Source organism: Callospermophilus lateralis, unplaced genomic scaffold (genome assembly GCF_048772815.1).
Source record: "Callospermophilus lateralis isolate mCalLat2 unplaced genomic scaffold, mCalLat2.hap1 Scaffold_45, whole genome shotgun sequence".
In the NCBI taxonomy this organism is placed as follows: domain Eukaryota; kingdom Metazoa; phylum Chordata; class Mammalia; order Rodentia; family Sciuridae; genus Callospermophilus; species Callospermophilus lateralis.
The window spans coordinates 3373520-3399903 of NW_027514398.1; the positions used below are offsets into that span (position 1 = coordinate 3373520).

At 35.0% G+C, this 26384-nt stretch overlaps 1 protein-coding gene and 1 non-coding gene across 2 annotated transcripts; one reads left to right on the top strand and one right to left on the bottom strand.

The window, feature by feature from the left end:
- On the bottom strand, positions 1 to 25664 carry LOC143388869 (transport and Golgi organization protein 1 homolog). Its single transcript, XM_077108321.1, has 24 exons — positions 25605 to 25664; positions 18943 to 19074; positions 16713 to 16734; positions 15714 to 15802; positions 15396 to 15473; positions 15199 to 15309; positions 13916 to 13987; positions 13629 to 13733; positions 12864 to 12986; positions 12657 to 12765; positions 11566 to 11621; positions 11387 to 11477; positions 11077 to 11215; positions 6248 to 6349; positions 5340 to 5400; positions 5191 to 5226; positions 5046 to 5113; positions 4834 to 4934; positions 4513 to 4650; positions 3667 to 3735; positions 3487 to 3563; positions 3290 to 3361; positions 1725 to 1887; positions 1 to 714 (listed from the first exon to the last, which is right to left on the bottom strand). The coding sequence occupies exons 1-24, from the start codon at positions 25647 to 25649 to the stop codon at positions 401 to 403; spliced, it is 2373 nt and encodes a 790-aa protein (XP_076964436.1). The 5' UTR covers positions 25650 to 25664; the 3' UTR covers positions 1 to 400.
- On the top strand, positions 21799 to 21905 carry LOC143388981 (U6 spliceosomal RNA). Its single transcript, XR_013090090.1, has one exon. It is a non-coding gene; the product is annotated as a U6 spliceosomal RNA (small nuclear RNA).
- Positions 25665 to 26384: the final 720 nt, after the last annotated feature.

Consider the following 26384-nt stretch of genomic DNA (forward strand, 5'->3'; position numbering starts at 1 on the left):
CAGATATTTAAAGAGAAAAATCAAGCTTATAAAACACCATTTCTCTGTTATCATCTGGAATACACTAAAAATAGGATAATGGAAATACATGTTCTTAAAGCATTTCCACAGGAAATGTCCGTAATTATGACATTCTAAATCATTTAGCAATTGTACATGCTACATTAACTAAAACAAAGGTATTCCTTATTGCACATTTTAAAGTTGTAAGGATACTCTAGTTTAAGTGGGGGATATTTAGGGGGAAAATATTTTGGCTCCAAATGTATACTGCGCCAAGGCAGCTTCATTCTAAAAACATAAACCATTTAAAATAAACTTTTATATTTTGAAGCCAATAATCCTTCAACACAATGAATAGTTCATAGTCCACTTTCTGACTAAGTGTCAGAGGTTAATTTTATGGGCCCTGTTTTAAGGCCTGTGAACAGCCCTCACTACTCTGAGAATCGGGTGTAGGTGGAGGTTCATCTTTAAAGCCTGAAGACATTAAGTCTTTTGCAGCAGGTGGTGGCCCATAGTCTTGGGGACCATGAGTTGGAGGTGGTAATGGGGCACCAGGAATGAAGTACTCTCTTGGGCCAAATGAGCCTAAAGGTCTAAATGGTGCAGGTCCTGGAAAAAAATCACGAGGGTCAAAAAGCAAATCCCGTTGTCCAGGTGGAACACCTGGTGCATATTCTCTGAAGCCTATTGGTGGACGCATATCAGGACCTGGAAAATAAAAAGGAAGTTATGTAAATACCCAGAAATTTCTGAACTTGGGTGATTTCAAGTATGTTAATATAGTCTTTAATTTCTCCCAAGCCTAGAACATCAACTGGTGAACATCCTGACTTGCCAGATGAGGCAAACTGAAATGGAACAAATTTAGGTTATAGCCTGGCCAACCAGCCATGAAGCAACATATTAAGGATTTAAACATGGCTCTACCTAGCTCCAGGCTTATCTTTTTTCTTTCCCTACTATATAATTGCAGAATTATTTCTATCTCACAAGAGCTCCATTTATATTTGGAAGTACTATATTACCATGACAAGATGATAGACTATGAAATAAGAACTTTACTACATCAAAGAAATTTTGATAAAAGGAAATCCCACTATTTATTACTGTATCTATTAAAAATTCATGAAGTATTTCAGCATGGACTTTACACATGCCATCAGAATCAAGGTGCATGCCCTCCTGGAAAAGGCCTTCCACAGCCACCTAATTAAATCAGCAACATTTATTAGGTCACTGTTAAATCTTCCTCTTTAACACTTCCCTCTGACTTTTCTCAAGGTAAGGAGGGTTTGACTTTTCCTTTTCTATATTCTATAACCTACTGCTTATGCTTCCATTATGGGTGATTACAAACTTTATGTTATAGGATTTTCATATCTGTGACAAAATTTTAAGTTATGGCATGTGTCTCATCCACCTTTCCATCTATTGCAGTGCATATCAACACATTTTCAACAAACATCTGCAGAAGTAATATTTCTGGCTTTTCTCTATATAGCCCCTTATCCTTGTCTATGAGATAGCTATTGCCTATCTCAGTATAAGATTATATAGTGTCCCATATGTCCCAGAAAACTAGAGGAAAAGTTAAAATGTACTCAGCTGTATCCTTTCATTTTTAAGACCTGAGATAGCAACCAACTGTTTTAGCAAGCAATAGAAATGAAAGATGAATGTGATTTATAAGTCAATCACTACTGTTCAGATCATCATACCAAATGGTGGAGGAATTGGCCGAGGCCCAAAAGGCCCACCAAGCTGAAATGGCGGTCCATACCAAAAGGGAGGTGGTGGAGGCCGTCCCATCGGGGGTCCCATAGGGGGGCCCATGAAGGGTACCCCTGAGAAAGGAGGGGGCCCTTTCATAGCCATATTAACCTGCAATTTAAGATTTGAAAGCAGTTAAAAGTTTTAAAATTCCTATGTATTAAGACAAAGTACCAACACCGATAAAAGCTAAAACCCAAAACAGGCACCTGTCCAGAGAAGACCATCAGTGCAAAAAAACTCTACCCACCCCTCCTGTGTATTCCCACTGACAGATTACAGAAGTTAGAAGGATTCCACAAGAGGGAGCAGTTTGTTACTGATTATATCTGCACAGGAAAGGGAAAGGCAAGAGGACTGGCAGAGGTTATTAACAGAGGTGATTTCTGACCAGTATGTCATGCTGTATTCACTACAACCTATTTCAAAGGGAGTCCCCCCTCCATCACTTCCCTTTCATCACAATAGCTCATTACTTCCATATTAAGAACAGAATAAAATGAAAAATCCATTCTCTACCCATGTAATAATAGCTACTATTCAGAGTATCTTCAGTAAGTCTTTCATATATTATTCAACCTCTGAGATCTTTAAGTAGACTGTCTTGTTTTAAATAAGAGGGAACAAAAGCAAATGGATTATCATAATTTGTTGAAGGCCACACTGCATATTAAAGGATCTCAATCCTAGGTTTGCCTCCAAGCCATGCTTTTCCCGCCTCTACTCCTCTCTAACAACGGGTCTTTGCTCTCTTTTAAATCTTCTACTACAAAGGGGTTTGGGGGTCTTATCTAAGCTGCCCTTAGATTGCTCCAGAGATGTATATTCCTGGAATATGTATACACTGGAACTTGAGAAGTATTTTCCAACACAATGCTATATACACAAATTAGGAAGACAAGGCTTTAATATTTACTTTCATTTACTGTACACCATTTGAGATATTGATTTATCATTTCCTATGAGTAGTGGGTTTGAAACTAAACAATTAAAAGTTTATTTTATTATAGAGCTGCAGAAGACCTACCAGATATAATAGCAACACAGTTACAAGAGAATGCACTTATGTGAACAAATGAGACCATTGCTTGGGACTGGCTCAAGAGGTCATTTCAGATTATCATTGTTGCACTGAAACAGTATTTCACTTTCAGAAAATCTGATACCAATCTAATTCAAATCACTCAAAATAGGGTTTGCACAAATGGAGGAATTCTTAAATAGCATTCTTCCAAACAAAAATAAAAATGATGAATTATACAATTGATAATGAATTTACTTTGTCTTAGAACATTCAACACAAAACACCATATAAAGTTAGAGTGATAACTTTTCACATTCTGTAGTTCATTATAGTTGTACACACTTAAGCCACATTTCCAAGTTAAGGAAAAAAGGAGGCTCAATATTGCATGCAGTTTAAAGCAAACAAGATAAGTGTCATGCTCTGAATATCCTTCCCAGAAATGCACAGAATAAAACCCAATTCAGTTCTCAACCTCTAAGTACTTACTCCAACTGGATGCTCAGTCAAAGAAGTAATGGTAGAAACTGAGCGGGTCTCAGGTTCTTGGGGAACAGTTTGCTTTTTAAAAAACAAATGGGATAGTACAAATAGAACACAAAGAAAGATAAAGCAAAGAGCAAGTACTGTAGGAAAGCAACATGTTCCTGCACGACCACGTGATTCACAGTAACTACAGAACTTACCTTGCCCTCATCCGTCACCTTAGCTGGAGAAGAACTTCTGGAGCTGCTGTTCATGTGAGCTGGACCACATCCTGGGTCTGTTAGAGATCAAAGAATGGATTAAGACTTATTCTAACATGAAAAGAATAAAAATCCTGCATCCACAATTACAGATTCTTTGAAATTTCTTGGTCTCTTTACCAGAGGCAACGGGATTCCCAGATGCCTCAGAAGACCACTGAGTACGAGGTAAAGGTCCATCCATTGACCCTTGGGAAAGAAATATCAGAGCCCTTGTATGTATTTTTCAGAAGAAATTAATCACTGGTGGACATGTCAGGGTTCAACAATAACTAGAAAGCAACATTAAAAATGGGTTGCCCAGGGGTTGGGGTCGTAGCTCAATTGTAGAGTGTTTGCCAAGGATGTGTGAGGCACTGGGTTTGATTCTCAGCACCACACCATCTACAATGAAAAATATTTAAAAAAAAAAATGGGTTGCCCAATACGTAAATCACAATTTATGAAGAGATTTAAGTAAAATAAAGAACTGCCTTGGGTTGATAGAACAGCAAATTAACACGTACTGGTCCTAAACTTTAAGCTACAGACTTGAAGTATGTGTAGGTTGGCTTTTCTTTAGTCTGTATAACCTGACTTCCAATCTTACCAAGACTACAGTCCTATTTAGAATTGGAAATAAGACTCAGTATTTCATATTGGAAATATGTATGCTACATAAAGTTTAAGGCTACTTTTATAATATTTGGGAAAGGAACACCATAGAGATTTAATTTAAAGATAAAGGTTTACACTTCACAGTGTAAAATTTAAAAAAAAAAAAAAATACAGGGACCTCCAGGAAAAAAAATAAATGTTTTCTATTCTAGAACAGATTTTACAGAAAACATTCACAAAGATAAAGTAAGAAATTATCTTCTATATATTGTACAGGCCCAAATTCTATGTTTTCATTAGAATATTCAAAAGGGAAAAAAACCCAAAACCTTGAAGCAGTTTACTATAAAGCAACATGTGAATGCTCACCAAATCCATTTCTAGGCATATCTCTTTGATTAAGAGTAGCAGAAGGAGGACTCCCAGCTGGCTCTGCTGTCAGTGGAGGGGAACATTCTCCACCACTCACGGGGGATGGACCAAAAGAGCCATTATGGCTCAGTGGACCTAAAGACAACAATGCCGTGTTACTACTTTAAGGCAGCCTTCTCCCTGACACCAACCCCCACACCTCCCGCTTTAGCAAATCATTCAGATTATTTCATAACCATTACACACAGAAATATAAAGTAATTTACATACATTCTGCACCAAGAAATAAAATAGCTCCTTTTACAAAGTGCCCCCTACCTCTCCGAGGAGGATTTTGTAAATTTGGTCTCCCCGGCCCTGGTTTTACAATGACAGGTTCATCTTGCCGCATTGCCATCTTTTGGGTCATTTCCAGTAGTCTTGAATATTGAGAAAGAATGGGCTGAATTATGAAACAGCAATCATAGATAATATCTAGCATAACCTTAAAACACTATAAAACATACAGTAAGATATCAAAAATCACATACTTCTGTCTCAAATTAGCAGCTTCCCTTTTCTCTTCAGCTATAGCTCTTTCTGCAGAACGAGCTTTGAGCTATTAAAGAGAAAATATTCAAATTCAGTTGCGGTAGGCTATGCAAAAAATAAAGAAAAGGGGAAAAAAAATCTTACCCAATTATCATGAGCTTTCTTCTCATGCATAGCAATCTGAAAAAGACAACACATTAAAAAATGTTTTTAGGGATTCATTATAATAGCCTATAATTGTCTGTATTAGATATCAAAGAATTCTGCAACTACAGGACAGTATTAATTACTACCTGGTTTTTAAATGAGCGCTCGGTTTTCTGTAATTCTTCTTCCATCTCTTCAATTCTCCGCCTAAGTATTACAACAATTGAATAAAATTTGAAACATTCTGACCATTTTCCCTTTATTCCATCAGCTATACTTTTAAAGACTTTTATCATACATAAGAAAAACATTTCTATAGTTATATGAATCCAGTGTGATCAAAACTAATACTACAGGCCAGGTGCAATGCCACATGCCAGTAATCCCAATGATTGGGAAGCTGAGGCAGGAGGATCACAAGTTCGAGGTCAGTCTCAGCAATTAAGTGGGAACCTATGCAACTGAGACCCTGTCTCAATGTAAAAAAAAAGGTCTAAGGATGTAGCTTAGTAGTAAAGCACCAAAAATAAATAAATAAAATGAAAACCTAATACTAATAACTTCTTTATCATTTAATTGCTAGAGATTCTGAATTGATAAATTATAATTTCCTTAACTGTTCATCAGTGTGTTCTCAAGTAATTCTGCTAGAAATATCTTCCTCCTTAAAACTTTTTTTCTTTTTTTCAAATTATATCCATATAAGATTTCCAAGGTCTATCAAATGCCACACTTTTGTGGTTCTTGATATAACACACAGCAAACTGATTTCTTAAAGAATTACTACAACATACAAAACCCCCAGAACTGTTTGCGTTGACCAAGTTCCCTATGGTCTTGCCCATTGGGTACAAGTAAATTTTTGTTAACATTTTTCATTTGTTAAGTTGAAATTTATTTTTTCTCCTGTGTGAATTGAATGTGTTCATATCCTCTCGTTATTTATACTTCCATGCTATTTTCTTCTATCTACATAATGTAAAAAAAATGATTAAAAAGAAAGCTAACACTAATTCATTAGACATTGACACCCTCCTTTAGAAACTGAACTCACTTGTAATTTTTAACTTCCTGTACAGCGGAAACCACCTTTTCATCTGCAGCTGACAGCTGCTGCTCTTTTTCTAGTCTCTCACATTCTTCTTGACTCAGTTTCCTAAAATAAAGCCAGTTATCAAATCAAAAGTTTCTCTTTGTGAATATCACTTCCCACAATTCTATAAAATGCTTAGGCACATAAAATAGGAATTCAAACCTGCAATTTCATAAATCAAACTCTGGCAAATCACTTACATTTTCTAACTTCTCCTCTTAATTCTCTACTTACCAGTAAATAAAATAAATGTGAAAACAACATGTGCCCCAAGGGCAAGTCTCCTGTGTGTAAGATAATAAAAACTCACTTTACTTCAATGTGGAAGATCAGGACTGATCAACCTAACATAATTAAACATATTAGGATAAAGCAGGGGATAATTCTTTTCTCGTTTCTGCCATGGGTAGGACACTAAGTATATCTTTGTCATGGAGGAACTCTTTTCTCAATCCAAGACTGGTACCATAATAAGGATATATTTAGTCAAAGAAAAAATCTTCTAGAATATGTCTTTTAGCTATGCAATTAACCACAGAACATTTTTCACACTTTAGATATCTATTTTAAAAGAATTGTAAATTAAGTAAAAAGACAAATCTGAGTTTTGATAATGTCTATCAACCAGAAAAAGAAGCCAAACTGACCCACTATCAGAGTATTATCTACTGACAAGTTTTAACTCTGATCATGAAACTCAAGATGTTCATCTACTGACACAAAGGTAGCCACATTTAATGATTTAAAAAATACTATTTTCTGCTATCCTTGTACTACTTTAGCCATAGTTCCAATTCAAAAGATAATTAACTTGAAACTTAATTTTCCATAAATCAGAAGAATTACAGTAAAAAAGGATTACTGATACCAAATAGAAAAAGGGGATTATATATTCTTATATAGCTTCTCATTTAATTCTTCAGCAAGTATTTTATGAGTGGCTATAATATACTAGTTACCTTGTAAGATGCTAAAGAATAAAAGAGCTCACTGTTTCAGGTATAAATGATGCCTAAATGAATATAATAATTTTTCCCAGTGGCTTAAGAAGGAATATGGAGAAAACTGAATCTTGAAGGACAGAGAGAATTTTGTTTCCAATTATCAAAGAGTTAGTCTGAGAGCACTAAGAACAATCAAAACATCTTTATAAGAATATAAAATTGTGTTTGAAGGGATCCAAGCTAAAAAGTCAGTGAAGATATATGTATGTGGCCAAGATCCATTAGAAAAAGGAATCTCAGAATTACAAGTAAGGCTGGCACTTTAAGGTACTTTTCTCCTATTAAAGATAACACAAAGATATGAGTCTAAACCAAGCCTTCATTAAATTCCTGGGCTTAGAGGAAAAAAGAGGCTACCAATAAAGGGACCCTTAATAAAAGCCCTAGTCTTTGAGTGTAGATTAGAAAGTACTGCACACTTAAGTGATGAACAGGCAAAAAATCCAAAAGGAACAATACTGAAACATTGAAAAGACAAGTCATTTTTGAATTATCTTAATTGCTGACTAAGTTTAAAGTGACAATCTTACTCAAGTAACCTCAACACTTTTCTATAAGAAGATAACTTCGTCTTAGTCCTCAAATTTCATCTATAATTATCACAACAATGTTGGCCAATCAAAACTGACCAGGCACTCCATAAGACAAAATTCTGTGAGAAAAAAATCACACAGAAAAGGAAACCAGCTAATGGGGTTATCCGCACATGTTTTAAAATCACTGTGCTTTATATAGTCAAAAAAGTAAAGTCAAGATTATGAATTTCAGGGCTGGGAATATAGTTTAGTTGGTAGAGTGCTGCCTTGCATGCACAAGGCTCTGGGTTCAAACCCCAGCACCACAAAAGAGGAAAAAAAAAAGATGATGAATTTTGTCAAAGGATTAGAAACTATAAAACCAAGAAATAGTTGGGTGTGGTGACCTACCTACAGTCGAAGATACTCAGGAGGCAGAGGCAGAATTATGAGATTAAGGATAGCTTGGAAAGCAGTAAGACCCTAGTCCCTTATGAGAAAGAGCAAGGAGTCTGGGGCGGTAGCTCAATAGTAGAGCACATGGCTCAAGGTCCTGGGTTTGAGCTGTAGTACCGAAATAGGACTGGGGTTGTGGCTCAGTGGTGAAGCACAGGCCCCACATGTGTGGGGCACTGGGATCAGTCCTCAACACCACATAAAATAAATAAAATATTTGTCGGGCTGGGGATGTGGCTCAAGCGATAGCATGCTCGCCTGGCATGCGTGCGGCCCAGGTTCAATCCTCAGCACCCCATGCAAACAAAGATGTTGTGTCTGCCAAAAACTAAAAAACAAATATTAAAATTATCTTTCTCTCTCTCTTAAAAAATCCTATAAAAAATAAAATATTGTGTCCATCTACAACTAAAATAATATTTTAAACCCTGAATTTTTTAAAATCCTAAACTCAATGAATGATTTTAGCAGCAGATTTGGGAAGTAAAATAAATCCTAGCGCTTTTAAGACAGGTCAGAAGAAAATATCCAGAAGAAGTAAATCCAGAATGTAGGAGGCAGGGGAAATCAAATTCTAATATGCATTATTATAATCAGAAGAGAGAATGAGGTAAAATCATCATTTAGAAAAAGACTCGAAAATTCAAGAAGTGTTTAATGGTCCTAAGCAACATAACTGCAAGAGGAAAAGTGGGTGGGGTGGGGAAAACTACACCTAGGCACTTCCCAATACAACTGTTAAAAAAACAGAGAAAGGACTACAGAAACTAGGGGAGGGATAAGACCAAACAACAATGATAATGGACTCCTTAAAGAAAAAATTTAAAACAGATGGTAATTAATTGGATATTTTTAAATTGCTAAAACTAAGTAACAGTCAAAATTCAGTAGCCAAAAGAAAGATCCTTTAAAAATGGAAACTGGTTTTAACTCTAATCATGAAGTTCATGTCAATCTAATACAGATTATAAAGGTAGCAATATTTAGTGGATAAAATACTATTCTCTGTTTATCCTTGTACTACCTTTGATACACTAATCAAATCTATCATTAAAGGACAATGTTCAAATAGAATGAAAATAATTTCAAATAAGAAACCAACAGTGTAGAATGCAGAACTATAGAAACTTTAAATATGTGTATAAATTGAATGAATGTCTTGTGGAGTTCACAGTATATGAAGTACTAACATATAATGCCACAACAGTTATCTGATTCAGGAGCTACTTAAAGCCCATAAAAAATAATAAACCTATTAATCTGTGTCAGGTTTTTATTAAATCCAGAATATATACCATGGCCTTTAAATTATGAGAAGATGAATAAAATTATAATTATATAAATATAATTCCATTATAATTTATGATTACATCAAGCTTATACAGGGGATGAGGAAAATAATTAAACATATTTAAACTATTAAAAAGATACAAGGAAGAAAAAAAGAACAGGTCATCAAATAGAAAGCAAATTCTTCATAAACCACAGGCACATATTGACATGGACAGACTTATATTTTAGAAAGTCCACTCAAGCGGCTATAGAGAAAACTACTAAGAATTTGAAATAAGTTATATACAAATATAAAAAATGGAGAATGAAGACAGATGATCTAGGTTAGAAATAGAAAAGATGACAGAGGCATGAACTAACATAGTACCTGGGGATGAGTAAAAAGAGTACAAACCACAGATGATGACTGAATGAATTTTGGAGGAGTTGAGAAAAATAGTGCTACAATTTAATTGCATTACAAAGAAAATTAATTGCCATTTAGGTCATTCAGATTACTAGTAGGGACAGAGAAAACAAGTGTTCTTTTTTAAAAAAGTGATAAAATGAGAAATGTTTCTTTGAAACAGGCCAGGAATTTAGAACTGTCCTGAACAAAAATTTGAGATTCTAAAAAGGTCAATTGGAGATCACAGAATTTTAGAAAAGTTAATGGAAAGGTTTCAATATTTAATGCATTAATTAGGCAACAGAAGTCAAAGTACCTAAAAATAGTTAGGTCTGTAAGAAGTTCTGTCTTTGCTTTACAAGATATATATATATATATATATATATATATATATATATATATATATATATATATATATATATACCGAAGAGTAAAATTAGGTGCAAACAAATAATATCTGACACAACCTATTTTTAGAGAATTCAAGTTTTTTGTGGATTAAAAACTTCAAATGAACTTTCAAAAAATAACTAGCTCCACACTAAGAAGATTAATATATAAATATATACTCCAAACAAGTACTTCTGTAATCATAACTCCTAAGGTCCTTGCCACAGTTCCATTTTGTGTGAACATCTGAGATATTCAAGTCCAAAACTTGTACCATCAATAAGTAAATATTATTCCTTTTTGAAGTTTTTATTCTACTAAAACATGTCATTCCAAATCACTCAGTATTTTTTAAGGTCCAGAGTTAGAGATACAAGTTCAAAACATTAGAATTACATAACTGATCACAATGAAAGGTAATTAAAATAAATAGGGGGATCATAGAAAGGGTCTAGAACTTTGAGAGGTATTTCCACATCAGTGACTGTTAATACCATTTTACCACTTCCTGCCTTCATATGAATTTGACAATTGATTACGATGTCTTCACAGCCTTAGTTTATGGTTCCAACTATAACGATGACGATGGAAAGAAAAATGCAACTTATAGGAAACAAAACACAAAGGAAAAAAGACAAATCTCTACTTATTACAACTAGAAGAAATTGTAAATAATCTTAAGAAAAGATAAAATTATCTATTAGTTCACACAGTGATAACAATAACAAACAATGAAAATCTTACTTTTGTAGTGCCATCTCATTTTTCTGGTAGCGTTCATTTAAAATCTCCACTTTCTGCCTTAGAGTTTTGCATTCCTCTTCCAGTCCAACTTTAGAAGACTGTAGTGAATTGCAGTCACTTTCTAATTTCTTTATTTGGTCTGTAAAGGATAAAAAAGCTTATCTCTATATGTGTACAAGGACTTAAGAACTTGTTTGAGGGAGTAGTGGCAAGAAAAGTAAGAAGCATGAAAGCCAGAAGCCATTCTTTATCTTTCCAATAAAATTTTAAGTGTTTCCAACATGGCAATTTCTTCTCAAGAAGAACCCACCTTCTAGATTACATTTTGTGGACATCGAGGCTCTTAGCTTAAGTTGTAAAAGTTTTAGATCCTCTTCAACTACTGATATTGTAGTTTGTGTCTAAAAATTGCAGAAAAGAGAGGTATTCTTAAAAGTGAGGCACAGGAAGAATTCACAGGCACTATGGGACTCTTACAAAGAAGTATACCCGAGAGACATCCATCATCTGCTTAATTTGATCTTTGATCTTCTTATTCTGATCACCTAAAAAACAAAAGACTTTAGCTTTTTCTTTCCTTACTTTTAACTCTATATTCTCCTAACTTCCCCAAACTAAATAATGATTGTGTTCAAACACCAGAAGAAAAAAAAATCAATTAAATAACCAAACTGATTAGACTAATGACTTTTAAGAGAATTGCAAGCTTAGATTTAAAAAAAAAAAAAGAGAGAGAGGTGAATTTCAGGCTGGGGTTGTGGCTCAGTGGTAGAGTGCTCACCTAGCATGTGTGAGGCACTAAGTTTGATCCTCAGCATAAAAATAAATAAAAGTACTGTGTCTGTCTTAAAAACAAAACAAAAAAAAAGGTGAATTTCTAGTTTGCACAACTAAAATGTTATCTATGCTATTCTTGTAAGATAAAAGCTTTTCTTCTTTCTCAGATCTATCTTCACCTGGGCAAGTAAGTGTCTTATTTAGAAAGATTCAATCCTCTATTTTCTCCCTGAATCTACTACCAGGTGTGGTTTGAAATACTTGCTATGTAAGCAATATCCAACTTGGGAGAAAACATCTGGAAATATTTTCCTCATCAGTAAACACTGTTACACTCCCTCTCTCTAGCTTTCTGATAGTCTCTAGCCTCTGTTCTCACAGCCTTAGTTTATGGTTCCAACTACCTCCGGACTCTTAAGACTGACTGCGGACCTTAAAACCACAGAGCCATAGAGATGATGAGTATTCAAAATCAACTATCATCTGCATAAGTTAAGAAATAAATTTCTCTTACTGTACAATGTTCAATACTCTAAGTATTGTATAGGATGTGACTATTGTAGCTGCAGTGTACTTACTAGTTTTCAATGGGATAGAAAAAGTCAGTGTTCTTCACATGCCTATTGCTACATTATACCCCAGCAACCCACCTCTGCCAATGCAACAGACATATCTATAGATCCAGTGATATGTGTCTACAACCCTGAAGCTTAAGAAGAAAATCAGCCAGCTGAAAAGTGGCATCTGTATAAATACTACAGGAAAGCAAAAAAAGGATTCAACCTCCCTGAGATTGATCTTACCTGCTACCTCTCCGTTGGTTAATTCATCTGACTCATCTACTCTATTTTGATCCTCAGATTTAGATTCACATTGTAACCGATTCAACTGTATGATATAATTAGTCAAAGCCTAGAAAAGAAGCAAAAGGTTGGAAGACTCTCGATTTTAATTAAGAAGATTTCAGGAGAATTCATGAGATGAAACATGTATTTGGAGAATAAACTTACATTAATAGTATCATCTTTGTGATTAAGATCTACAAGTAAATCTTTCTGGGTCTTCTCAAATGATTTGATGTGTTCACTGAGCTCAGCGTGTGATGTACACCAGTCTTTGACTTCCTGCTGCAACTGAAAAGTCAAAACACATGAATTCCTGTGGGTTAGGGAGGGGTCTCTGCACTGGATACATCAGGACTACAAGACTTAGAAAAAGAAATAGAGAACCATACTCCTCGGTGGCCTGCCTCAATCGAGGGGGTTGAGACCTTGGTTAAGGAAGAGGGCCGAGTGGCCCCAACTCTCACAGCTGCAGTAAGAACATCAGAGCTCTCAGGAAGTTGACCCTGTTTATTGCATTCCCCAGAAAATTGCTGCCAATTCAAATAATTTACCTCCAGCAGGAATGGCTGGGCACATATGACTGTCTCCTAAATTTAGACTCCTTATCATGTAATCTTCTCTTGACCGGTGAATCAGTAACTACTCAAAAGAGGATCATAAAATACTTAATTTTCTGGTTTAAAAAGTTTCTTTGAGGCTATGCAAGTTAATAACTGATTGACATTTGATAAGAAAAGCAATAATCCAAAAATCCAAAACAGATGGAGAACGTATATATGCACTCAATTTCGGGAGCATGTTTAAACTTTGCATATCTAGAAAAGGTCCTACATGAATATTTCTTACCTCAGAAACAGATCCAAGAAAGATACAAGATAATGATATTCACTTCTCTAGTTTACATTATGTATGACATCAAATTTTCTTTACCTGCTCTTTCATTTTCGTAAGCATGGTATTTTCTTTCTGAAGCTGACAGCATTCCAACTTCACCTTCTCTTCATGAAGCTTAGCTTCATTAAGGACAATTTGAAGCTAATGCAAAACACTACAGTTAGTGAATTAATTCCAAAGAAAACAAAGTTATACGTTCCCAAACCAGACATCATATAGTTCTCATTTTTTGCACATTTTAGCACACTTCAAATTTTTGGTCCGCAACAAAAATTTATATTAACGGGTATTAATATCCCGTTAGCAAGAGTTGGCAGCTTTACCTCTGAAAGTTCAGAAGTATTCACTGAAATGACATCTTCAAGCTTCTCTATAGATTTCTTATTTTCCATTATCTGCCAGGTGAAAACAGAACACAAAATATGCATTAGGATTTCAGTAGAAATACTGATATGTGTGTGTGTGTGTGTGTGTGTACACACATATATATATACTAAAAAAGATAAACACAATAAAGTATTTGTGAAGCCATCCCATTACATTTCAGGTAAATGCAGGGGATCCAGCTTTGGACTAAGCAAAAAATCAAGAACTGAAAGAGATGAGGGAAAATGAAGTCATAAATATTTCATGGCATCCACAACCTTACTGTTTATGAGATAACCAGAAAAAAAAGGTCAAAGTATAGAAAATCATAATGCAATAATAAAATGTTTTAAAGCACAGAAAATTAATTAATTACTGTTTCAAATAAACCAGTTCAAATTAGTAATTTTTTTTCTAGTGATAGAGAAAACAATTTCCCAAGATCATTTTTAAATTTTTCTCATTTGAAGTAAAAAATGATAAAATTTAAGGGAGAATAGACTAATCTCACATACAGAAGAATTCCCCAAAATTTATAAAGATATTTGCTCCTTAAGGAAGTGGACATAACTCTGCAATCTTTGTTTGCAATGCCTGGGATTGAATCCTGGGCCTCATGCATGCTAGGCAAGTGCTCTACCATGAGCTGCATCCTGAGCTCGTAACTCTTCATACTTTAACTGTGGGCTGTGCATGGTAACTTCCAAAGAATATAATATGAAAAGGATTGGAAAGAATTTTTACAGTGGAGAAATCTGATAAATACTACCTCAGCTAGGTGATCAAGCTTACTTGGGGGTAGGATATTTCAGAACACACTCTCTACTATCTTTTGCAACTTTTATGTAATTACAGAAACTTATAGAAATTGAAAATGAAATATGTAAGTAAAATTTTTTTAAGTACAGAAAATTGATTAATTCATTACTCTTTCAAGTAAAAAGTAAACAAATACTGTTCAATTGGACAATAGTTTTTTAGTTGATATGCATGTTTCCAAGGGCAGAGCAAAGCAATATGAAAATTATCCAAGGTTGAGAATAAAAATATTTCCTAGGCCCATAAAAATAATTTGTTGTATCAGTACTTAAAAGTTCCACAAAATGGGCACAGAAGTGGGTTCAACTTCCTTGACTCCTAATCTTACTTTAGTTAACAGCTAGACTAAGTTCAACTTAACCAATTTTACAAAATATTTCAAAAGCCAAATTACAGGAACACTTAGCAGCAAAACTCTTACCCAGTCGTGATTCTTAGCTTTCTGTTCTCTTTCAGATTCTAACATAACATGAAGAGTTTTAGTTCTCTCATCCAGAAATTCTTTAGCTTTTTCAAGAAGCTTTATTTTATCCTGGGGAAAAAGGTGTCAAGATTACTCACTCATTACATTTACTTTTGAGTTTAGAATGTAATTCCCCCCAAAGAAGGGATTTTTACCTTATATTTAGTTGCTTCATCAGAAAGAATCATATTTTGTTTCATGGTTTCTTGAACCTGTTTCTTTGATTCCTTCATCTATGTAAATAAAGCATTCAGAATTAAGATACACAAATTATAGTGCTATTATACAAGTTACTTCCAGACAAGTGACCCTTTCCAGAAGAAAGCAGTACTTAATACATATGACTGCTTAGAATTTGGATGATTTGTAGGAAATAATGAAACAAAAATTTTAAAATACAATTTTTAAATTAAAACAGGTAGAAATGATTCAAGCTAGAACCAAGGGAGAAAGAAACAAAAAAATAATTATACCTTCTCTTCATACTTTGAAAATTTGTGTATCAGTTCTTCATTTTCTTTCATGAACTTGATTATCTTTTGGGAAATTTGCTGTTCAGTGACTAAAAGGGGGAAATACACAAGATTATTACAATCACTAAATGAAATTCAATTACTCAATCTACTAAAAGCAAAGACATGTTATATGGTACTATGAGGAAATACTTCTTAGCATAACTATTATGCTTTTAAAAAGCAATCTATGCTTATTAGCAATAAGAGTATAAAATTATTAAAATTTAAGAAAAATATAAGAACAATGATATTTTGCTGGGCGCGGTGGTGCACACCTGTAATCCCAGTGGCTCAGGAGGCTGAGCTACAAGGATCCCAAGTTCAAAGCCAGCCTCAGCAATAGCGAGACACTAAGCTACTAAGTGAGACTTGGTCTCTAAATATAGGGGGTTGGGGATGTGGCTCAGTAGAGTGCCCCAGAGTTCAATCCCAGGTACCCCTCCCATCCAAAATGATATTTCAATTTAAGCTTATTTCACAGATGGGAAATACAGTAAAGTGTTGTAGCTTGATATTCCTCCCTTCTCAAAACACTTTCTTTTCAGAAAATGGAATCATTTAATTCTTTGCAAAGAAAAACAGAAATGAAAGCATACTGATTCACATTACCATTCTTTAAATTATCTACTCAATTACTTAATGCATGATTAAATCATTAGCATAGAAATACTCTTCAAATGTAATACATCTGCATTACATCAATATTCAAAGTTAATCTGCCCCAAATTAAAACTTATCATCTCCCTATCCACAATTTGTTCCTCCTCTTTATCTCCTATCTCAGAGTTGGAACCATCATCATCTACTCTATTATCCATGCTAGCAACCTAGGAATAGTAAAATTTTCAGGAGGTAAAAAAGTAATAGACATTAAAAGTCACTGTATCTACTTCTAACATACATTAAACACACATCAAACACCAATACAATACAAGTTTAAGAAACCTAAAAATTTACCTTGATATACTCTATCTTTTACCTAGAAGTGAGAAAAAAGATTAAATTTGATGTCAAACATCTGCTCAATAGAAACAGCATTCCTAAAACAACAGTCAGAATCATAACCAAGTGAGAATTTAATAACATTCTGGTTCAGGATAATAAATTTATAGGATTAAAAATAAGTAAAGGTTAACAAGCATTTTAAATTTAATTGGTAGTGATATTTCATAAATAGGCTCTGACATAAAAACACTAAGATATGTACCTTATTTCACAGTAAAGATGTGTGTGTATGTGTGTGTGTGTGTGTGTACTCAAAATCATTTACTTGAGAATTCTAAATAACCAGGATAAAGTCTAGAAACAATGACTATTCAAAAGGAATCTGAGGAAACAATATGAAAGGCATAATCTTTGTACTAAGATATGCCACTTTCACTCACCAGAAAACATCTTAGAACTCCAATTTAAATTTGGCTATTGGCTGAATTTAGAAACTAAGAGGCTACATCATCTTATTTCTACAAACCACTAAATATATATCAAGAAATCTGAAAGGGAAGACTGCTAGAAGAAAATGCACAAGCAACAAGAGAAATGACAATTAACATATTCTGGAAAGGACAAAAACAATCATTTCCTAAAGACAGCAATAAACTGCCTGATAATAAAACCTAAGCAGAAATTTTTTAAAAACATCACTAAATTTCTTTGTAATTTAGCATATACTTGTCCTTTCAAATGTTATAAATGGTGATGGGATACTCAGATGTGTCCATGGATCATCCATGGGATCTTCGTAATAGGAAATTGCATTCAGAAAACTCCAACACAGAAAGAAATGGCATTTCTTTAATGTCATAGCGTTGCTAACCTTTTACTCAAAATGACAACAGAGGAAAATGGGAAGTGTCATAAAAGCAGTCATCTAAGGAAGAGACTAAAGCTCCAAAGTCAAATGCTGAAACTGAGGAGCAACAACAAGGAACCAGATCCCACATAACCTAGTGAAAAGAGAAACAGGTCCCGGGGTTCTTGAAATGAGAAACAAGAGAGAAATATAAAGTGTTTTCATGTTTTTCCCTTCTCTTTATCCTTCTATTTCCTTTTTTCTTTTAGCTGAGAAAAAGTTCAATGAGATTGAACTGTGAAAATTCCTCACAGGAATCCAGGCAAATGATTCTTCTATTTAAGAAGGGAATACTTTTTAAGAGATTTTACACTCAATTGTACAAGGAGAGGAAACTTATCTTAACAAATAATTAAGAAATCAGAAAAAGAATACTCAGATTTGAAAAGATTTATATCCAATGCTTTTGGCCTCTTTAACTGTTAGGCTTTTCATATGCAAAGTCCATTTACCTAAAATAATTTTCTTCCAATTATGTTAAATAACTATGAAACAGAATGACCTACAGTACAAACATAAGTATGTATAAGCTTATATATATATATACGCTTATACAAATGTGTACACACATACACAGAGATAGACTAATTCTGCTCAGAAAAAAAAGACTTAATGAACAAAACATTTAATGGATTTTTGGACAACACATAATCTATACTTCCAAATAAAAAGGTATTTTCTGAACATATGATCAAATCATAAAATCTGGGAAAAATATATATAAAAGACTGGAAAAATTATCTCATCTCCTTTTTCTCATTTTACTGTATTTCTTTGTAGCATTTCCCCCTGTTTATATGTGTTTATATTAACATACAGTTCATCAACATTTAAATCTTAGTTTCTGCTTTTTTTTCCACTTCACATTTAATTGTGAGCATTTTCTGTACCTCAAAGCTTTGAAATAGATAAATCTGCCTACTATTCCATTAAGCAAACATACAATAACCCCTAAATGAATTATGTTGTGCTAAGTCTTCAATCTAATACACTGTTCCACTGAAAAACATTACCAAAATCTTCAAAGCATAGTTATTTCTTTAATATAGATTACTAGACATATATGCTACATAAAAGGATATTTATCTAACTTATCCCATCTTTTATCCCACTTTTAAGACTTCTGATATGTATGAAACTACTGGTCAGGATGGCTGTAAGAATTACCAGTTCTACCAACTGCACCAACACTAAATTATTTTATAAGGTTAGTTTGACTTAAACCACTAATTTGTGTTTTAGCAACTGAAAAGGAAAAAAAGTGGGGGGTGCAGTGACTATATAAAATAATCCTTGTGCTTATGTGCTAAGGTATAAGTAAGTTAATTTACTCACAACAAGAACAGTTCTCCAAAAGAAAATGACAAAGGATACCAATCCAAAGAAAACAGTGAAAACTACAGGCTCCCATGGTAGTCCATAAAAATCAGCCCCAGGTTGATACTCATCAGGCAATGTAGTAAACAGCTGAAACAGACAAATTAGAAGAAATGGGATACCTTAAATTTATAACAAAACAGTCACAAAGAATCATGGCAATTCTAAACCAACCTCCTCGTCAGAAATCCACCTCCTCAATATTTTCCAATAGTTTCTTCAAGAGAAAGGATACTGGCAGTCTCATATTTTTTGTTCACTTGCAGTGTTTTCAAGTATAATGAATCTAAATACTTTTTTAAAAATTTTATTTATGTATCTTTAGTTTCAGGTGGACACATTATTTTGTTTTTATATGGTGCTAAGGATCGAACCCCTAACCTTAACCCTAACCTTGACCCTAACCCTAACCCTAACCCTAACCCTAACCCTGTGCCTCATGCATGCTAGGCAAGCGCTCTACCACTGAACCACAACCCCGCCTGAATCTAAATACTTTAAATTGAGCATACATTTCCAGTTTTTAACAGGCCCTATATCATCACATTGTCTAACACCTGGCTAGAATCCCTCTGGATCATTATTTTCTCTTAGATAACCTGGTTTTTATAATTTAAAAAATTCATTTAAGACAAAAACTTAAATATATGAAAGAACTAATTAATTTTATGGCAACAAATAAAAACAATGAAATAATAAAAAGATTTCAAGCCCCTTTGGGTATCATTTGATAAGCTAGAAGAATACCTTACTATTCTGAAAAGTGTTTAAATGAAGAAAGGGAAACAAACATTTATCTCCTGCCTTAACTATACAAACCAAATATCTGTGTAAAGAATAATCAATCATAGCCAGGTGCCGTGGCACACACTTGTAATCCCAGTAGCCAGGGAGGCTGAGGAGGGAGGATAGCAAGTTCAAAGTCAGCCTCAGCAAAAGGGAATTGCTAAGCAACTCAGTGAAACACTGTATATAAATAAAATACAAAATAGGGCTGGGGATATGGCTCACTAGCCAAGTGCCCCTGAGTTTAATCCCCAGTACCCCCCCCCCAAAAAAAAGAATAATCAAATTTTTATTTGTGTAGGCATCCCAGCCTTTAAATGAAGAAAGAAAAATCCCAGCAACTCAGACCATTGCTATTTTGCAACCTATAATATATTAGCAAATCTCACCAACGTCACTGTTGACTAGTAGTCAACATCAAAGGAGAGGACATGCATATGTCAATGCAATATTTCCTATTAAGTTTTCATAAGAAACAGAATTGAACCTAAACCTGACTACCAATTTCCAAGAAATATAAAGCAACAGAGAGAGGCTGAGGTTGTTAGCTCAGCACTTGCCTAGAATGCATAAAGCCCGAGGTTCAATCCCCAGAACTAACAAAAAAAAAAAAAAAAAGGCAATAGAGAAAACAGGTTAAATTGTTGTACCAGGGGGATTATCATTTATTCACCAAAACTACAATATATCCTAGAAGTCCCACAAACATATTTTTTTTCAATTATTGCAAAAAGTTACAACAAAAGGAGAAATCAATAGATAGTAACTTATATGAGACTTGTTCTCCCACTGAAAGCAACCAGAAAGTTGGAATATATATATATGTTTTTTTTTTTTTGGTACCAGGGATTGAACTCAAGAGCACTTGATCACTGAGCCACATCCCCAGTCTCAGCCCCATTTTGTATTTTATTTAGAGACAGGGTCTCACTGAGTTACTTAGAACCTCACTTTTGCTAAGGCTGGCTTTGAACTCGTGATCCTCTCTCAGCCTCCCGAGCCACTAGGATATTAAGGCATGTGCCACCATGCCCAGTCAAAATATATTTTTAAAGAGCTATTTTTCAGATAGAAAGCCACAAGGGACATGCAACTGTCACCCCTAAGAGCAGGAGAACAAATAGGTGAGCATTCTACCTTGAGGCACCCTCTAGACCTCAGTTTGGGAAGGGGGACCCAAATGGGGATTAACAGTCTCACTGAGGAGAAAGAGACCAGAGTTCCAGGAGATTAAGCAGCCAAAAACATGTAGAGAAAACTACCAGAAAGATGGGAGCCACAGAAAAAGAGTTCCAGAAATCTGCATGGAGGTGGTCTTCAGTTTGGGGCTACATTCTAAGCAGTACCTGCGAGGGCCAAGAACAACTATAAGCTAACCAATCCCACAGTTGGCACTGAGCTGGGAGAAGTCTGGATTCCAGCTAGCCAGAGAGAGTTGACATACAAAAACAGCATGGCCAACAAGCTCATGAAGAAGTATTTGATCCAGGCATGATGGCACATGTCTGTAATCCCAGCAACTCAGAAGGTTGAGGTAGGAGGATCCCAAGTTTGAGGCTGGCAACTTATCAAGAGCCTAAGCAAGTTAGTGAGACCCTATCTGAAAAAAAAAGTTCACTCAATATCATTAATTATCAGAAAATAAACTCACAAAGACATACCCACTAGAATGGCCCAAGTGCTAGTGAAGATGAAGTCAAGTGGAAGTCTCCTAAATTGCTGGTGGAAGTATAAAATGATTGTGGTCATTTTTTAGCATGGCTTGACAGTATCACATAAGATAAAAACATACATTAAACGTAGGAGGCAATTGCACTCCTAGATATGAGTCCACTTATAGGGGCATATTTATGAAATAGTACTGTAGGAAAAATGAATCTATAGTTTTAAAAAAAAAGTTATCAGTGGTTACCTGGAACAGTTGGTGAAGGAACTCACTGGGAAGGATGCCAAGGAAACCCCTTTTCTAGTGAAAAAACTGTTCTATATCTTGATTATGGTAGTTTTTACATGGGTAAAACTCAGAGTGTGATTGTTTTGGCAGCACATATACTATAATTGGGACAATACAGAAAAAATTAGCATGGTCCCTGAGCAAGGATGACACCCACATTTGTGAAGCATTCCATAGTTTTGTGGAAACAACCCTTCAACAGATGAATGGATAAAGAAACTGTGGTACATATACAAAAGGAATGTTACTTATAGCATCAAAAGAGAAAAAAATTATGGCATCTGCGGGTGAATGGGAATATCAGGCTAAGGGAAGTAAGCCAATCCCCAAAACCAAAAGCTGTATGTTCTCTCTGAAAGTGGATGCTGACCCATAATGGGGGTGAGGTGGGTGGCAAGGGGCATGGAAAGAATGGAGGAACTTTGATTGGGCAAAGGGGAGTTAGGACAGGAGAGAGGGCATAATGATAGGGAAGATGGTGGAATGAGATGAACCTCATTACCAGAGGTACATGTAGGACTACTACACGTGTTGTGTACAACTAGGAAAAGTTTTGTTCCATTTATGTACAATGAATCGAAATGCATTCTGCTATCATGTATAACCAATTAGAACAAATTAAAAAAAAAAACTCACTGATATTGGCTATCAAGGAATTACTGTTAAGTTGGGTGATGGCCCGTGGGTTCATTATACTATTCTCTATGCTTTTCTTTAAAGCTTTTCTAATTAAATTTATTTTTTAATTAGTACATAGAAATAAACATTATATTTATTGAAGTAGGTAACATGACATTTTGATGCATGTATACACTATGTAACGTTTAAATCAGGTTAAATATATCTAACTCCTCAAACATCATTTATGGTAAAACTTTCACAATCTTTTCTTCTAGTATTCTGAAATGTACAGTATGTTATGGTTACCTATAGTCCCCTATTATTATCTCTACTCTTATTTGAAAGTTTCCATGATAAAAATACTAAAAATAATTTTTAAATTAAGATATAACTTCAAATATTTAAAGGATTTCTATGTAGAAAAGAATTCAATTTTATAGAGGAAATCATGTGGAGGAAAATTTGGAGTCAATACAAGGATGAACTAGACAACAGAAGAACATATAGCCTTGTAAGAGAGTGACTCAAGCAAGGAAATACTGGTGTACAGGCCTCATAACTACTCGTCAGGGCCACAGTAAAGAAAATTACAGCAATGATGGGGCTGGGGATGTGGCTCAAGCGGTAGCGCACTCGACTGGCATGCGTGCAGCCCGGGTTCGATCCTCAGTACCACATACAAAGATGTTGTGTCCGCCGAAAACTAAAAATAAATATTCAAAATTCTCTCTCTCTCTCTCTTTAAAAAAAAAATGGCCAATGGGAGATGGATTTGAGCATGCCTCCTGTCTCCTTATCAGTTAACCCCCAATAAAATGTTTAAAAAAAAAATTACAGCAATGAGTGAGAAACTAGACTAACAGCCTTCCAAGGTTTCTTCTAACACTATGATTCTAATAAGATTCCATTGATCAATGAATCTGATTGGTGCACATCTCCCAAACACATCAGAGCCTATTACTCTCCAGTCCTATCAGATATCATACTACTTGTTTAAGATTTTACATTAGAGAGAGAAGATGGGAGGGGAGGGGAGGGGGGATAGTAGAGGATAGGAAAGGTAGCAGAATACAACAGTTACTATTATGGTATTATGTAAAAATGTGGATGTGTAACCGATGTGATTCTGAAATCTTTGTAATGTTTTGAATAAAAAATAATAATAAATAAATAAATAAATAGATGAGGGAACAGAAGGTGAGTAGAGTAGAAAAAGGGGTATGGGGGAGAAGAGGGAAAAAAGGGGGAACATGAACACAAATCAAATTCCATGCACATATGATTGTGTCAGGTTAAACCCAACTACTATGTATAATTATAATGCTTTAATTTTTAAATGTTGAGAAAATTAGCACTTAAATGTAAATTAATAAATAAGTTGATGTTTCATGTGTAAAAAAAAAAAAAAAAGATTTTACATTGACTTGTTCATAATTTTTGCATATATTTGTTAAGTCCTTTTCTTAAGGCTTTCAAAAATCACAATCATGCCTTACACCTGTTAGACTCTTTTAGTCCTCGCACAATGTCCTGTACATACTGGGCCATCAAAATGCCGTTTTGAAGGATCCTTTCAAATCAGTCTCGTAACATTGTGCCTCTTCTTTGCCACTCACGTCAATGTCTTACCTATCACCGCAAAATCACTGACCATACCTGCACCACATTCGTGTAGCCCGACCTAGACCTAGAGGAGGGCTCTGTGCATATCTAAAAAATGAATAAAGAAATCCTTCCCATATCGTGAGGCTGTAAACTTTCCAAGTGATGTTGATTCATTCTGATAATCAAATTATGACTGTGGAAGACTGGGCTTTAATCACTGGAAATATCATTATTCTAACTGCCTGGCTTGTACATACTCCTTACCCAGGTGGCTGCCACCACCATGAACAAACATGGAGCCAACTGAAAAATGATTCATTTCTCCCCATCACATCTTTTCCACCCTGGTGGTCTTTCCTCCCCAGGTATTCATTGTCTTTATACCACCTCTGACTGCCTACATGAGAATTAGGGGGTACATGGGGGTAAAACCCTACAAAATGCCAGACACCTCACCAGACACTTTACCTTGTCAAATCATTTAATTATTATGATTGGAGTAAGCATTATCTACATTTTTCAGATGGGGAATCTGATATTCAAAAGTTTAGTTATTTGCCCAAACTTCTAAATGATAACCTTGGGATTTGAAACCAGATCTACCTGGCTTCAAAATCTATACATTTTACAAGGAAAATAACAACATCATTTTTCTTACACAAGTCTTGAAATAACACAACCTACAGGAAACAACTTCAGTTGAGAAGGATTACTGTCACAATGGCCCTAGGACCATCTTATCCTCCAATCTCTAAAAGCTTTCTCATTCCTATAATTAAACTCTAAAAGTCCAATATCAACAAATACCATGAGGGGGAGGTAAGTCCTAAAATGCTTAGATAAGCTTCTAGACAGATTAAATGTCTTGTTTGGATCATGATTTTCTTTAGAAAGTTCAGCCTTAAGTGACTCTTTCTAAGAAACAGATCTAACCTAATTCCTTTCATTCTTAAAACTTTCTAAGGATCCCCACTATTAATGGTCTAATGCTTCTTTGGCTCATGACTTCCTTTAAGATTTGCTGGCCTCTCCAACAGACCATCCCCCTCCAACTTCACACTTTATACAACACCAACTATTCACATTCTCCTGGCCTCCCCAAATATGCTTTTCTTCATGTTTCCATTTCTCTGAACACATTTCTTCTGACTGCCAGCTTCCCCCACCATCCTCCACCCCAGCCTGTCTAATCAACAACAAACCACATGACACACTCCTGTTTGCCCTTTGCCTGTGCTTCAAACACATCTCAAGTACTTTCTGACCTTATTGATCACCATTCCAACCATAATAAATGCATTTATGGGCAATAATGTTCTACCATCAAATAAATACCTCTCTTTCTGCCATTATCTTACTGTGTTTCAAGTGAATGCTATTATCTCCCTGCCAGAATGAAAGGTTCTGAGGGGAAGAACTAAGTTTTTACAGGTGTACAAATGTCCAGCCTTGGTAGACAGCAAATCTTCCTCATATGCTAAACTAAGTAGCCATTAAGCCACACCGCTATGGCTTTTGTTTTAGGAGCTATCTACTCAAAGGGTCAGGAGTCATTTTCATAAAGACATTTTAAGTTCTTCACTTCATGACCAGAAACCACTTAAAAACTAATAAATAATCAACATTCTAATTGAAGAAATTATGTCAAACTTACCATCTTAGTGAAATAAAGCAAGAATGAATATAACAAGGAAAGCATGTTGTCCAAAAGGGTGGCATCTGCTGGCTCTTCCACCTTTGTCTCCTCTAGTTGGTTTTCTGTATCAGCATCATCAACAGGAGTACCTTCTGTTATAAGTAGCTCTAAAATTGAAAGGGGAAATGGCTCTTTTATTTTATGCTATAGAATAAGAATTGTCTCTCTTCAGTTTCAATATTCATCGAGTGTTTCACTAAATATATGAGTCACAGTGCCTGGAATATGTGGCTCTCCTAAAGACAATTAACACAGAGAAGAAAACTTCAAAATCCTAATTAGAGCTGTCAGACCCTTCAATTATAAAATGAACAATCTCCAGTCTACTCTCCACTACTTCCATGGCCATACAACTGCTATCAGAACAATATTTACTAAAGGAAAATTTTTAAAACCAGAGATATATAGACAGGGTCACATTCAACAAACATGAATTTAGTGATGGTGAAACTTTGTGTTAAAAATTTTTGGAAAGCTCAAAGAGAGGGAGGGAGTCTTGGTTTTCAGATTTACAGGTGGAATGAGCCAAGGCTTAACACAGCATCTGGCTCCTGGCAGAGATACTCAGCAACTATTTATTGAGTGGACAGATGACAGCTATTTAAAAAGAACACAGTAATACCAAGAGAGACTAAAGGGAATTGGGTACAGAGCTGCATTGAGGCTCTGTGAATGAGGTAGAATTCCAGTTAGATCTGAGAACTTGTAGGGGTGGAATTTCAGTATGAGTTACATAAG

Coding starts and splice junctions, on each gene's coding strand:
- LOC143388869 (XM_077108321.1), bottom strand. CDS start 25,649: ATGCTTTCCTTGTTATATTCATTCTTGCTTTATTTCACTAAGATG. Junction 15,803..16,712: donor AAAAGATAGAGTATATCAAG/GTAAATTTTTAG, acceptor TCCCCCTTTTAG/TCACTGAACAGCAAATTTCC. Junction 12,987..13,628: donor TTACGAAAATGAAAGAGCAG/GTAAAGAAAATT, acceptor TTGACTTTTCAG/TTGCAGCAGGAAGTCAAAGA.